Source organism: Acomys minous, assembly GCF_964271855.1.
Source record: "Acomys minous genome assembly, chromosome: 15".
In the NCBI taxonomy this organism is placed as follows: domain Eukaryota; kingdom Metazoa; phylum Chordata; class Mammalia; order Rodentia; family Muridae; genus Acomys; species Acomys minous.
The window spans coordinates 35,031,870-35,046,095 of record NC_140497.1 but is presented as its reverse complement, the minus strand read 5'-3'; the positions used below and the strand labels follow the sequence as shown (position 1 = coordinate 35,046,095).

Below are 14,226 nucleotides of genomic sequence, written 5' to 3'. Positions count from 1 at the left end.
AATAGCATAGATGATACTGACAAAGAACCCCAATTAATCCCATTTTGTGTACAAACCAGCCTAAAAACTGGCTTAAAACAATATATATATTTTTAAAGGGGTTCTCTGGTTAATCTGGTCTGTCCTGAATTCATTTGGTTTTAATGGTGTGTGATCTGAAATGTTCTAACTCATGTATCTGACTGGCTTTGGCTGGAATGCCTTCTTCATGTAGCCTTTCAGCTCTGATGTACTGTCATGTGGAAGAACAGTGGTCCTCTTCCTGCTCACTAGATCCATGGCGCTGCAGTCTCAGGTCAGGACTCCATGAGAGCTCAGTCTGATGCTGAAGCACCTGATCTTACATTTGTCCAATGTCCTTGGCCCAAGCAAGTCACATGGTCAAGCTCAGAGATAGTGTGTGGTTGAGCTCAGATGGCATTTCTTGCTGGGAAAAATAGCAAAATAAAAAGTTTGTCCCAGCACTTGGGAGGCAGTGGTAGGCGGATCGATGTGAGTTCCAGGCCAGCCTGGTCTACAAAGCAAGTCCAGGGCAGCCAAGGCTACATAGAGAAACCTGGTCTTGAAAAGGAAAAAGTTTGTACCGACATGAATGAATCAATGCTTAGATCAGCATTGTCATCCCTCTCTGGTGTAGGGAGGAAAGAGGATAACAGAAGCAGAGGGAAAAGGAGCCAAGCTTCCATGATGCCTAAATGTGAGTTGTACACTAAAAAATGATAACGCAGGAACAGAGTCCAAGATAGTAAGCATCAGCTGAGTGATGGGTTGGCCATAAAGAAAGTCATGATGATACTGAAAGCATTTACATGGGCTTTATGATTCCGAAGACTTTTTTCATATGTCTTATCACAGTTGGACACTGGATAGAACTGTGGTAATTCCCCTGCAGGCTTTACAGCAGGCAGGGGAAAACTGAATCCGGGTGAAGTAAGAATGAAAGTTGGCTCAGCCTGATTTTATTGTAACCTGTGCGGGACCAGGACTCCTTGAGTCTGGCCTCAATCATTTTACTTAGCCATATTTAAGCACAGCACAATTTTGGGAAAAGCATTCAGATAACATTTAACTCAGCCCCACCACACGCACAACAGTTTAAGACATGTTTACATTGAGATTCTTTACAAAGTACATCTTCTGGCTTCTTTCACAAAAAATAGGTACTATTGACTCAGAGATGGTGCCCAAAATTTAGTGTCCAGAGAGCTTGACTGGGGTTAACATAACTCCTGTGGGTGTCAGGATTAGCCTGGCCCTAAGATAACATAGAAGTCACTTAGGCTGTGGTAAAGCACAGGTGACATCACTCATAAGAATGGATTTTATGGCCTAAAAGCAGTGTGAAGGTTTTAAGGGGAAAGGGTCTGGGACAAATAAGCACAAAAGTTCTGGAAGATACGGACAGAGCCTGTCTCATCAGATAGCAGAGGCTCACCAGGCTGTAAAACTCCCACCATTCCTGGAAGGGCAGCTGCACACCTCAGTCCGTTGAAGAGGTAAGCTGTGTGCGTCACTTCCTGTCTTCTCCAGTGCGTATCTGTGCGCACAAGGCCCCTTTGCCTTCTACGTAAAACATTCAAGATTCTATTGATTCCCATTTTGCAATTGATTGAACTGAGATTTCATGGAGTTTCTTTAGTCTCTCCATGGCCGTAAAACTATTAGAGGGAAGAGCTAGGCTCTAAGGGTGTCTGGGGACCAGCCCTAGTCCTGCTTTACGGTGAGACTTTGTGCACAGAAAAAAGTATGAAGCAAATGAGGACATAAATGTCAGGAAACCAGACATTTTGAAGTTATACCAGGTAGAACGTAATCTGAACAAAGAAATTCACATTTTGTTTGTTTAGTAGTGATTGGGAGAAAGGTTTCTGAGGCTGGATTTATTCTCTCCACACTCCTGGACCGATGATGAGGAAGTGGGAAGCGACGCTGAGGCAGATTGAAGAGCGGGCATCTCACTATGAGAGGAAGCCATTGTCCTCCAGGTATAGACCAAGACTGTCCAAGCCAGAGGAATCATCTTCCATTTGGAAGCTATTTTATCGTCAGAATCAAGCTTTTAATTTTGTTAAAAGCTGTAAGGAGGTAATTGCTTTGTCTTTTATAAAATTTTAAGTAACACTCAATGTTTAAAAAAATGTATTTGCTGTCATTTCATATCAGATTCTTTTCTAAGAAAATGCAGTAATAATCTTGATAGCACATGGCTTAGAAAAATATCCCTTTGAATTCATTAATCATTAAATTTATTTTAGTGAAATATAATGACATTTCTTTTTTACTTTTATTTTATCTTAAGTGTCTAAGTGTCTTATCTACATGCATGTATGTGCACCATATGTATGCAGTGTCCATAGAGTTAAAAAAAATGTTACAGAGCCTCTGGAACTGGAGTTACAGATGGCTGTGGCTACTAGGAACTGGGCAGAGGGCTCCTGTAAAAGCAGGAAGTACTCTCAACCACCAAGCCATCTCTCCAGCTAAAGAACGACATTTCTAGTCCCAATTATTTCTAAACTGTGGCATGTGTAACAACATTGGAGTGAAATATGTTGAAGGATGAGCACATTCCCAATAGATTAGGCAAGAGGAATCCAGTACCGTCTTCTGACCTCTCTGCTGGGTACCAGGCATACATGTCATATACACACAGACAGACAGACAAGACACTTATACACATCAAATAAATAAATCTAAAAGGGAAATGTAATATTTGTCTTGTTTTTTAATAATATAATTATTCATATTCCAAATTCTGCTATCTTGAGTGGCAAAATTCTTCACGAGTATTTATTATTAGTTACAGCTGAGCTTAGATTTGCATGGTGTACATTTTTCAAAAATTATTTTAAATTTTATTTAGACTGTTCACGTATTTGCTTTGGAGTGCAAAGCGGGAAATGGACGGCGTGTTTACCTTGTAACGTCCTATGCTCAACTTTGGTTTTACTATAAGTCCCGGTAAGTAGCAGAGCAGCTCAGTTAGCTGAAGTTGCATTTCCTTTTCTGTTGAAATTAACTCATGCTGAACTGATGTTCACAGTTCTTGGCCACATGATTGGTTATTTGTCTTAGGGTGCCAACACCATGACCAAAGCAAGTTGAGGAGAAAAAGGCTTATTTAGCTTACACTTCCACATCAGTGTTCGTTCTTGGAGGGACAGGAACTCTAGCAGGGCAGGACCCTGGAGGTAGGAGCTGATGCAGAGGCCATGGAGGGGTGCTGCTTGCTTTCTAAGATTGATTGATTGATTTACTATCTCTACAGTACTCTGCCTGCATGTACACCTGTAGGCCAGAAGAGGGCATCATATCACATTATAGATGGTTGGGAGCCACCATGTGGTTGCTGGGAATTGAACCTAGGATCTCTGGAATAGTAGTCAGTGCTCTTAACCTCTGAGCCGTCTCTCCAGCCCCTGCCTGCTTTCGTATAGAACCCAGGACCACTAGGCCAGGGGTGGTCCCATCTACAGTGGACTGTGCTCTTCCCCATTTTTCACTAAGTAAGAAAATGCCCTGTAAGCTTGTCTGCTTACAGTCTCCCTCCTTTCAGATGACTGCAGCTGTGTCAAATTGACTTAAACTAGCCAGCACACTACTCTGTTACTATTAGAACTACGTTCTAAAGTTCCTCTGTGAAAAAGATGTTTACAGTACTTCAGAAGCTAACTATACATGTGTTTATCTTTCTGGGAGTCACTGATAGAGGATATATATATATATATATATATATATATATATATATTTTTTTTTTTTTTTTTTTTGGCTTTTTCGAGACAGGGTTTTTTTGTTTAGCCTTGCCTGTCTTGTACTTGCTTTGTAGACCAGGCTGGCCTAGAACTCACAGTGATCTGCCTGCCTCTGCCTCCCGAGTGCTGGGATTAAAAACGTGCACCACCACGCCTGGCTGACATAATTTTTTAATAATTATCTTTTTTTTTGAGATAAGATCTTATTAGGTAGCTCTGGCTAGCCTGGAACTCACTATGTAGACCAGGTTGGCTTTGAACTCTCCTGCGTGCTAAGATTAAAGGTATACAACAGCATAGTCAATCTTGTAAAGTTTTTAAAAATTTATTTAATTAGTTTATTGATAGAGAGAGGGAGAGAGATGGGGAGACATCTCGGGATACTGGTTTGTGAAAACAGAAATAGAGATGTTATACAACATCAAGATATTTGTGAATAAATAGCACTGTAACATTGACCTTATATGCCTCTTAATACTTTTCTGAACATGATTGTTAACATCATTTTGTCAGAAACCCTTTAATTCTGCGAGCCACAGGCTTACTGTTTGCACATTGTCTTTCCCTGTTTACTGTGCACAGATAAAGCACAGTGACCACTCTTGGGGAGTAGAGGACTAACTCTGTGTTGTAGAAGGTCTAAGATTCATGGGCTGGTAAAGAGGCTCAGGTAGTGAAGGTGTTCTCTGTGCCTGTCTGACACCTGAGTTCAACCCTTACAACCTGTGGTGGAAGAAGTGACTCCTGCAGGTTGTCATCTGACTGTCACACCCCCAGGGCCCTTCCCCCACCTCCACAAAAAGAGGTTAAAAACAATTTGCAGTGTACGATACAAATCCAGTGCTCTTGGATTCCCCAATTTAGAAAAACACTCTTGCATTGCTACGAAGTTATTCCTGAGAACGCTGTGTGCAAGCTTTACTTTGATTTGGAGTTTAACAAACAGGCCAATCCCGGAGCTGATGGGAAAAGGATGGTTGCCTTGCTCATAGAGGTGAGTTCTTCCACATGCTTCCGTTAGTCACAGACTGCTGTGTCGCCCACAGGTTCCACGTTTCTCCTACTCTTTCTTGCTGCTCGCTCTTTTGACAACATTATTTCTGTGGGTATATAATGAAGCAAAATGAAAATTCAATTAATGCCTATATTTAAAAGTATTACTACATCTAATTTAAAAAGCTAAAATAGATGAGTTTCTCTCTCTGAGAGTTTTAGGTTTTTCAACTACATTTTAACTTTCTGACTTCCAGTATAAATATTTTCCTGTAGCAAAAGCCAAGTAAAGCGGGTTTCACTCTTAAAATTAAACATTGAGATGAAATTCATGGAAATTTTAACTAAAAGAAGTATCAGAATTTTTGAACTGGAAATTTGGAAATCTGTGCCTCCATGGATGAAAAAAAAATCAAGACCTGAATTGATCAGTATCTACTTGGATCCTGTACATAGGAACTGACCAAACCTAGAATACAAATAGATGCATCTATTTTCATTCAAGAGAAAGAGTGTTAAGCTGATATTTACTTTTTTATTTAGCTGTGTCAATAAAAAGGAATTATATGGACTTATACCTGGATACCTGTTTTTAAAAACTTAACATTGTTGCTGGGCGTGGTGGCGCACGCCTTTAATCCCAGCACTTGGGAGGCAGAGGCAGGCAGATCGCTGTGAGTTCGAGGCCAGCCTGGTCTACAAAGAGAGTACAGGATAACCAAGGCTACACAGAGAGACCCTGTCTCAAAAAACCAAAACCAAACAAAACCCAAAAAACTTAACATTGTTTTGCATGAATTGTATGAAAATTATAGTGACCATTTGGCCTTAGAGTAGGTTTTAACATTTTTTCTTTTGAATGCTAATCATATGCTAATGTTATATCAAGTAATTTTATAATTTGAAAATATATCTAAATTAAAATGTTCTTGCTAAAGGAGGTCTGTTAATTTTGTTAGATCTTCATGTATTTGACTTTTTTCTTTTTAAAGAAATGTTTATTTATTATGTATACAGCACTGTGCTCTCATGCCAGAAGAGGGCACCAGATCCCATTATAGATGGTCGTGAGTCCCCGCATGGTTGCTGGGAATTGAACTCAGGATCTCTGCAAGAGCAGCTGGTGTTCCTACCCACTGAGCCATCTCTCCAGCCCATGTATTTGACTTTTAGTTTACTTGAAAAAATATTTGTAACTCCTTTCTCCTGGCTTTGAAGCAGAATAAACATATGTAAAATCCTCCTTAATTCTCCAAACTAAACACTTTGTATTGTTCTTAAAATGACCACTTAACACTCCAAAGTAAACCTGCAAAGTAAAGTTGCACTGTAGTTGGTAAGCCATGTGGGTTTTCCTGGCAATGTTGGTTGGTTGGGTTTTTGTGTGTGTGCTGTCCTAAATTTGATGCTGTCCTCCAGACCTTGACTCTGGAATGCTGTAATTGCAGGAAGGAGCCTCTGGTTTAGTTTTTTACTTTATGTTGGTCATAATTCATCAGTATTGAGTTTTTCTGGTATATGATATAATTTCAACAATGTAAGATGGGATTTCTTATATAGATGGGTTAAAAGAACTATGATTCAGAGGTTTTCATTGCTACTTAAACATATTGTTATTATTAAACAAAATGCTACAGCATATTAGAAAGCAGAAATATCCCTAAGGCACTAAACATTAGGATGCTCATCTGTAACAGGTTTAATAAATATGTGAAATAGTCATCTAAGTGTTTAATTCTTCCCTCTTAATTCATTATATCTTATCTATATAGACATTGAAGAACTAATTTGTATCAGGAAAATCAGGAGGCCATTGTAGAAATCTAACTTCAGAATTCTATAACAGTTTTATTTAACAAGTTTACCATTTGATAGAACAGTTCATATTAGTATTATTAATATGATTGTTTATAAATAATTATACTGAAATCTTAAGTTTCTTTGCATATAACAACTTTATAATCTAGTAAGTTTTAAGTCTGACAAAGTTTAAATTAGGTTACCTATTTGTTGTTTCTACATTTTATCTTAATTTGATTTTTGCGTTTTGACATGCATGTGTCACAGTTTGCATGTGGAGTGAGAGGAGAACTTTCAGGAGTTGGTTCTCTCCTTCTACCATGTAGGTCCTGAGTGTGTCAAACTCAGGTTTTTACACATGGCACCAGGTCCCTTTACTCAGAGCCGTTTTGCTAGCTCAAAACAGCCTCCAACTCACTATGTAGCTATGAAAAACCCTGAACCTCTGATCCTCCTGCCTTTCTCCCAATTAAGTGCTTAAATTACAGGTGTGCACCACCACACCCAACAAATCCGATTAATTCATATCTTTAAATTAACAGACAGTTAATAAATAACTGTTTAATATCAACTGGCTAAACCTTTGGGCTCAACGACTTAACTGATAAGTTTCAGTAAAGCCACTCCCCAGTTACGATGAATTCTGGTGCTAATGTATTTTGTCAGTAATGCAGATTGCTTAAGCAGTCATGGTTTAAACTCCTGAGTTCTATAGTGTAGCTGCATAAATACCTATAATTCTGTTTACAGTTTAACTTGGGAAATATAATTTAGGGATGGTTGATTACTAAAACTAAAGAGCCACTAAATTTAGTCTCTGTAGCTTCAAAGCACAGAATTCTATTCAAATGCCAACACTTCTCAGCATCTACTGAGTGTCGGGCTCGGCGGGTGGTCTATAGGAATGAAGTGCTGAGCCAGAGACATGGTTCCTGACTGGCTTCATAGACTTCTTAATCTAACAAAGAATGATACATTAGGATTGACTTAGCTGCCATAGAAAAGAGCCAACATTTAAGCAGCTTAAACAAGGCAGGAGCCATGGCACACCTTTTTTTTGTTTGTTTTTATTTTTATTTTTATTTTTATTTTCAAGAAGGGTTTCCCTGTGTAGCCTTGGCTGTCCTGGACTCTCTCTGTAGACCGGGCTGGCCTCCTACTCACAGAGATCCTCCTGCCTCTGCCTCCCAAGTACTGGGATTAAAGGCATGTGTCACCACCGCCATAGCACACCGTTAATCTTAGAATTTGGGAGACAGAGGCAGGCAGATCTCTGAGTTTAAAGTTAGCCTGGGTGGGGCTACAAAAGAGAAACCCTGTCTTGAAAAAAACAAAAACAAAAAAACAAAAAGTATCTCAAACAAGATGGAAACTTATCTATATGATATTCAGTGTGAGTCTATTATATTAAAATCTAAGCTTGTTGCTTTATTTTCCCCAAATTATTGCCTTATTCACATTGTCCATGTTTATGAACGCTGTTTTGTCTACGTTGTAGTTAGCAGAAAACGGGGCAGGCCAGGGCATGCTCCCTGTCCAATACAGGGGAAACAGATCTTGAAATGATATAAGTTGATGTGAGAATACACCTATGTAAGTACTTCAGGGAGATATCTAGGAGTAATTTGACATAGACGGACAGATCCATGGAGGCTGCTAAGAAAGTGAGAATTTACTAAAGAGACGTAAGCTCAGATGGTGGAAATCTAGTAATATAAAAACATTGGTAGTAGGTATAATTTATTGTATAACTATTAGATATTTAAGTGGTTGGCACAATTTTAGAAATAATTTTGCTAATTCCAAGATATCCTCACATGGTAGTTAGTGCTTCATTTTGCAGGCGGGCAAACTGACAACAACAGGGAGAAGTGACTTGTCTTGATGCTCCGCAGGAAGTTACCTGTGTGAGGCACTGTGCTAACCCCTTAATCTTATTCTGCCATTACTCCTTACCATAACTCCAAAATTTTGGTGATATTTCCTATTCCTATCTCACAGCTGAGGAGAGCCAAAGGGCTAGTAAGTAGCAGCGCTCAAACTTAGCGTGTCCTAAGCCCAAACCTTGGGCTCCTGAGCCATATGCTCTCAGGTTGTATTCTCAGAGAGAGATTCAGATTCCAAAGGAATGAGAGATTTTCTAATAACTAAGTTAGACAAGGATTAGAGCTAGAGACGATAACTTCTGTGCTCACTAGTGTTCTGTCAGCTTGACATGAGCCAAGTGGGGAAAGGACTTCAATGGGAAGATGGCCTCTGTGCTCCATTTTCAAGCTGCAATGGTTGATGTGGGTGGGCCCAGCTCACTGTGGAGCATGCCACCCGTGGCCAGGTGGTCCTGATGGTATAAGAAAGCAGGCTGAGCAAGCTGTAAAAAATAAGCCAATAGCAGCATTTCTCTATGGCCTCTGCACCACTTCCTGCCTCCAGGTTCCCACCTTGAGTTCCTGCCCTGTCTTCCCTGGGTGAGGTACTACAAGCTGTAAGCTGAAGTAAGCCCTTTCTTCCCTCAATTGCTTTTGATCGTGATGTTTTACCACAACAGAAACCCTAAGACATGCTAGTGCTTTAGGAGGTACTTAAAAGGGAGCTTTTTTTACTGTGGCTTTAGGGGAGGTTAAGCATATAAATTGCTTGATTTTAGGAGTCTTCTTCAGTCCTGAAAGCCTATGATTTTTTTATTTTTTAAAAGGTGTGTTTGGGTGTGTTTCCAACATGTATGCCTGTGTATCATATCTAAGCCTGGTGCCTACAGAGGCCAGAAGAGGGAGTTAGATGTCCTGGAACTGGGGTTACATATGGTTGTGAGCTACCATGTAGGTGCTGAAAATAAAACCTGGGTTCTCTGAAAGAGTAACAAGTGATTTAACTACCTAGCTATCTCTCCAGTTCTAATAGAATTTCTTAATTATTATTTTTAGAATTTTACATGGATGGATGCTTTTTCCTGTATGCATGCTTGTGTATCAGATGCAGTCCTGTTGCCCCGAAGGCAGAGGAGTTCCTACAATGGAGTTACACATGGTTGTGAGCTGCTCTGTGGGTGCGGGAATTCAAACCAGGACTTCTGGGAGAGTAGGCCCCTCTTTAGCCATCTCTCCAGCCCCACCCAATAAGTACATTAATTTTAAGTGATGTATTTAAACTTATAAGTAAATTGGTAAGGTTGCTATATTGTAAATGTTCTGATGATAACTTACCCAATTTGTAACAAGGTATTTGTATTGGTGATAGAGAAATCTAAACTCAAAACCACAAATTACTTATATATGCTCTTGTTTTTAGCATGTTTGTAAAGCACTTGAGGAGTTATACAGTGTTCATTGCTCAGCTGAAGAGGTTTTGAATTTGGATTCTAGCACTGAAGAAAAGTTTAGCCGACACTTAATATTTCAGCTACATGATGTGGCATTTAAAGATAACATTCATGTTGGTGAGTACCTTTTACAAGATCCTAGTTATACTAAAAATTATATTTTCCTTCTCCTCTTGAAATTTTCTAGCCTTTATGGTTGCTTGCCTATTCTAAAAAGATGCAGTGAGTTGACTATTTCCCTTAGCTCTTGACTTGTCTTTCTGTTCCAGGTAGATTAACCCCCTCAGGATATCAGTGGTATTGGTGCCTCTTACCATACACATGGGAATGACTTTGCATATCCTGATATGGTTTCTGTTTCAACAGGATTTATGTCAGTTTTCTAGATAGGTCATGAGAGGCCTTATCTGTGGTGCCTAACATCAGTATTTCTAACCTTTGCTTCAGCCTTAAATTAGCCTTAGTTTGAGGGCTTGGGCCGAAGTCAAGAAGGGCTTATTGTCCTAGGAAGAACTTCAGAACTGCAATGACTTCAGGATGTGTAAACCTGAAAGTATAAGCAGAATATCTGCTGTAGGACAAATGAAGGTCCAGCGATAAAATGAAATCAGTCCAGAAAAGATGCAAATAGACCAACTAGGAATGCCTGAATCTAAGGTCTAAAGAAAAAGCCAGAATCCTATGTGCTCATCAAAGCAGTAGGCTTAAAGAGTGTTGGCTACTCTGGTGCCTGTGATTTGGTCTCTGCCCCTTAGGGGAGAGAGTCTGTGGGAACACAGAGGAAACGGATGCTGGCTATCCAGATGGGACCTGAGAGGCTGTGGTCAGATGGGGATGGGGGAATCTTACAATCAGGATGTAATGTGAATAAATAATAATAATAATAATAATAATAATAATAATAATAATAATAATAATAACAACAACAACAACAACAACAACAACAACAACAATAATAATAATAATACTACGACCAGAGAAATGAGGAAGAAATATTGAGGGATTTTAAGAAACAGACAAAAAAAGTGGTGGCTAACATTCTTGTAATAGGCAGCGCATTTCAGAGCTACAAGTGGCTTGTGACTTCCCAGCCACCTAGATAAAATGAGTGATCACAGTCCCTAAAGGCCTGGCATAGAACTTTGAAGCCAAGTGCTGGGTTAGAGAAGTCAGGGCCACAGTGAGCTGGAGCTGTGCTCCTTAGTTCCCCACTTAGCTTTCTGTCTCCTCCTGTCTTCCCTTACATGGTGGTAATTGCAGGCTCGCTGCTTGAGCCTTTATTCACTCTACCCTCCTCACTTTTCTGATCATCCACTATCATGTCTTAGACTAGTCCAGATTGTTCTAGACATCCCCACCAATATTTCTACTCGGACATTTCAACTCAACACGTCCTTCCCAAGCTCCTTGTCTTTGCCTAAGAACTTGCTCTGTCTCCTGTGTCCTCCATGTATGTGCTGGTGTGGTCGTCAACCTCCATAGATTGTCAGCTAGCAAGAGTGTGTGATTGTAGCACTGTGTGCCTCAAACTGTTCAGTGGTCATTCTTTGCCATCAGGGAAAGTGTACTCACTTTAACCTGCACAGTGACATCTCTGTGCTCTACCCTCACCTCTCCACTCTCCACTTAGTTTCCACCACCGCACATTTCTCTAGTTCTTGGGCCTTTTTACTTCTTGTTGCTGCTTTCTGAACTCCGGTTCACATGGTCTGTTAAGATTCTGAGCATCTCAGGTCATCTGCGAAGCTGTTGTATCACTCTAACCTTAAGATTTAAAGGCTAGTATTCCTCTGGATTGTAGTATCCTGCGTTATTGTGTGACAGCATTTACTACTTCCTATGGTGGTATGGTTTCCATAGCTATTCTATGAAGTGTGCTTGTGCATGCATGGATGTGTGTGTGTGTGGTGTGTGTGTGTGTGTGTGTGTGTGTGTGTGTTAGTGAGTGTGATGTAAACGTGTCAACATGTGTGTGCAGGTACACTCACCCTTGTGGGCACATCTAGAGGCCAGAGGTAACATGACAATGTCTTCCTCAATTACTTTCCCACCTTATTATTTTAAGATAGAATCTCTTCTTAACCCAGAGATTGCCATTTCCACTAGGCTGGCTCTCCCCAGTACCAGAGTGACAGATGCCACAGCCATGACTGTCCTTTTTCACTTGGTTTCTTAGAATCTGAACTCAGGACCTCAAGCTGTTATTGCAAATATTTTACACATGGAACCATCTGCCCAGTTCTGCCTAATCAATCTTTCTTCCTTTCCTTCCTTCCTCTCTTTTGGTTTTTGGTGTTTTGAGACAGGGTTTCTCTGTGTAGCCTTGGCTGCCCTGGAACTCACTCTGTAGACCAGGCTGGCCTCAAACTCACAGAGCTACTGCCTCTGCCTCCCAAGTTCTGGGATTAAAGGTGCGTGCCATCACTACCCAACCAGTATTGTTATTAACAATATTTAGAATATTAACAATAATAAATAGAAGGGGGCATTTAATAACTATTTGCTGAATGAATGCACAGATGATAAGCAGAGTGTGAAGACAGAGCCCTGAGGAAGACCTTTCTTTGTTCCTGTGTAGGCCTCACAGGCTGCTCTCTGACTGCTCACAGTAAGGCTGAACGCTGAGAGTCTAGCAGAGGAGAAAAGACGGCTGCTAGTAACTAGCAGTCTCAGCTACAGACACATTCTAAAAGAAGACCACTTTTGTTTTGAAACTGGGTAGAATTTCACCTTTCAGATGAGAGAAAGAAAGCCTTTACTGTCACAGAGTGTAGCCACAGTAAGAAAGATACCTTGTCATTGCAAGGCTGTTTGTCCAGCTAGAATGCACATTCAGGGGATGCAAACTAGCTTACATTTCCCCCTCCTCTCTCCTTCCTTTGTGCTCCTCCTGATGACACTTCAAGTTCCTGTTACTAGCCTTGCAGAAAGATGCACTGGGTCAAGTGGAAGAGAGTAGAGAACTTTATCTGTACTGTACTCGCCTCCCACAGCGCACAGAAGCGAAGGACGCAGCAGGGTGGTGTGCCGGGAGCCGTGTGCTAACTAACACTCAGGCTGCGTGCCTGCCGTCTGCTCCTGCCGTGTTAGCTCCCTCCCAAGGGTCAGAGGCCTCGCCGCCTCAGTGCTGCCCACGCGGCCATCCCTGCAGTCCAGGTCTCCCTGCTCTTGTTGTCTGGGCCGGGTAGATAGAACTTGCGGTTTCCAGGAAAGTCAACTTTATTAATTTGTGTTTATATTGTTTCATAGTCTTTTGATATTACCGTGTCTTGTTAACCAGTGTTACTTGGCTACCTTCATTACAGAAATAATTGTATCTATATGTTACTGCCAGGGCCAAATGCTTTTGCTTTCATCTTAATGTCCTAATGCTTATTTATTTACTTATGGTGTGTGTGTGTGTGTGTGTGTGTGTGTGTGTCTGTCTGTCTGTCTGTCTGTCTGTCTGTCTGTCTATCTATCTCCGTGTCTGAATCTATGCCACCTGAGGGCAGGTGCCTTTGAAGCCAAAAGGTGTCAGATCCCAGAAGCTGCAGGTAACAGCAGTTGTGAGCTGTCTGACACAGGTACTGAGAACTGAATTCTGGTCCTCTGGAAGAGCCGGAACCACTCTCAATTGCTGAGCCTTCTTTCCAGCCCACGTTGTATTTGTTTTGAAACAAAGTCTTGCTATGTAGCCCTAGCTGACCTCAAACAGTCTCCTGATTCTGTTTCCTGAGAGCTGGAATAATATGCATGTGGCACTACACTTAGTTAGAATTTCTTTTAAAATTGCTAAACATATAACAGTCGTGATGACCCAGGCCTATAGTCTTAGAATTAGGGAGACTGAGGCAGGACGATCACAAGTTCAAGGGCTGCATAGCAAGACTCTGCCTCAAAACAACAACAAAAAAATTGTATTTGTTTCTTTGCATAGAAAAGTCTTATTTAGAAAAGGAAGATTTTGATTATAAACGATGTGTGTCTTATGACTTAAATATATATAAAGTCTTTAGATAGATAGATGATATGGGGCTGGAGAGATGGATCAGTGGTTAAGAGCACTGTCTGTTCTTCCAGAGGACCTGAGTTTAATTCCCAGCAACCACATAGTTGCTCACAACCATTTATAATGGGATTTAATGCCCTCTTCTGTTATACATGCAAAAAGAACACTCAGATAAATATTTTTTTTTAAAACTTTTAAAAAAGAGATAGATGATAGAGTAGATGATATAAAGTCTTTCTGATATATAAAGTGATAAGCCCAGATTTATAATTATATAGGAGTTTTCCTTATTATTTTGTTATACCAAAGTGAGGGTTCTTGGGGCATGTGGCAGCTAACGGAGAGAGGATGAGCTCATCAGACTTTGCCAGCCT

General features: G+C 40.5%; 1 protein-coding gene across 4 annotated transcripts in view; it reads left to right on the top strand.

Annotated features, from left to right (window-relative positions):
- Window positions 1-14,226, top strand: part of PRIMPOL (primase and DNA directed polymerase) — a 35,960-nt gene that overhangs the window by 4,669 nt on the left and 17,065 nt on the right. Inside the window, exons 1-5 of one of the 4 annotated variants that reach the window (XM_084758957.1) lie at window positions 556-697; window positions 1,851-2,085; window positions 2,864-2,961; window positions 4,617-4,746; window positions 9,831-9,978. In XM_084758957.1, the coding sequence (XP_084615083.1) occupies window positions 1,906-2,085; window positions 2,864-2,961; window positions 4,617-4,746; window positions 9,831-9,978 (556 nt within the window). In that variant the 5' untranslated portion in view covers window positions 556-697; window positions 1,851-1,905. Of the gene's footprint in view, window positions 1-555; window positions 698-1,847; window positions 2,086-2,863; window positions 2,962-4,616; window positions 4,747-9,830; window positions 9,979-14,226 lie in introns of those variants that run through there. The other 3 variants (XM_084758956.1, XM_084758955.1, XM_084758954.1) reach the window with 3 other exon arrangements.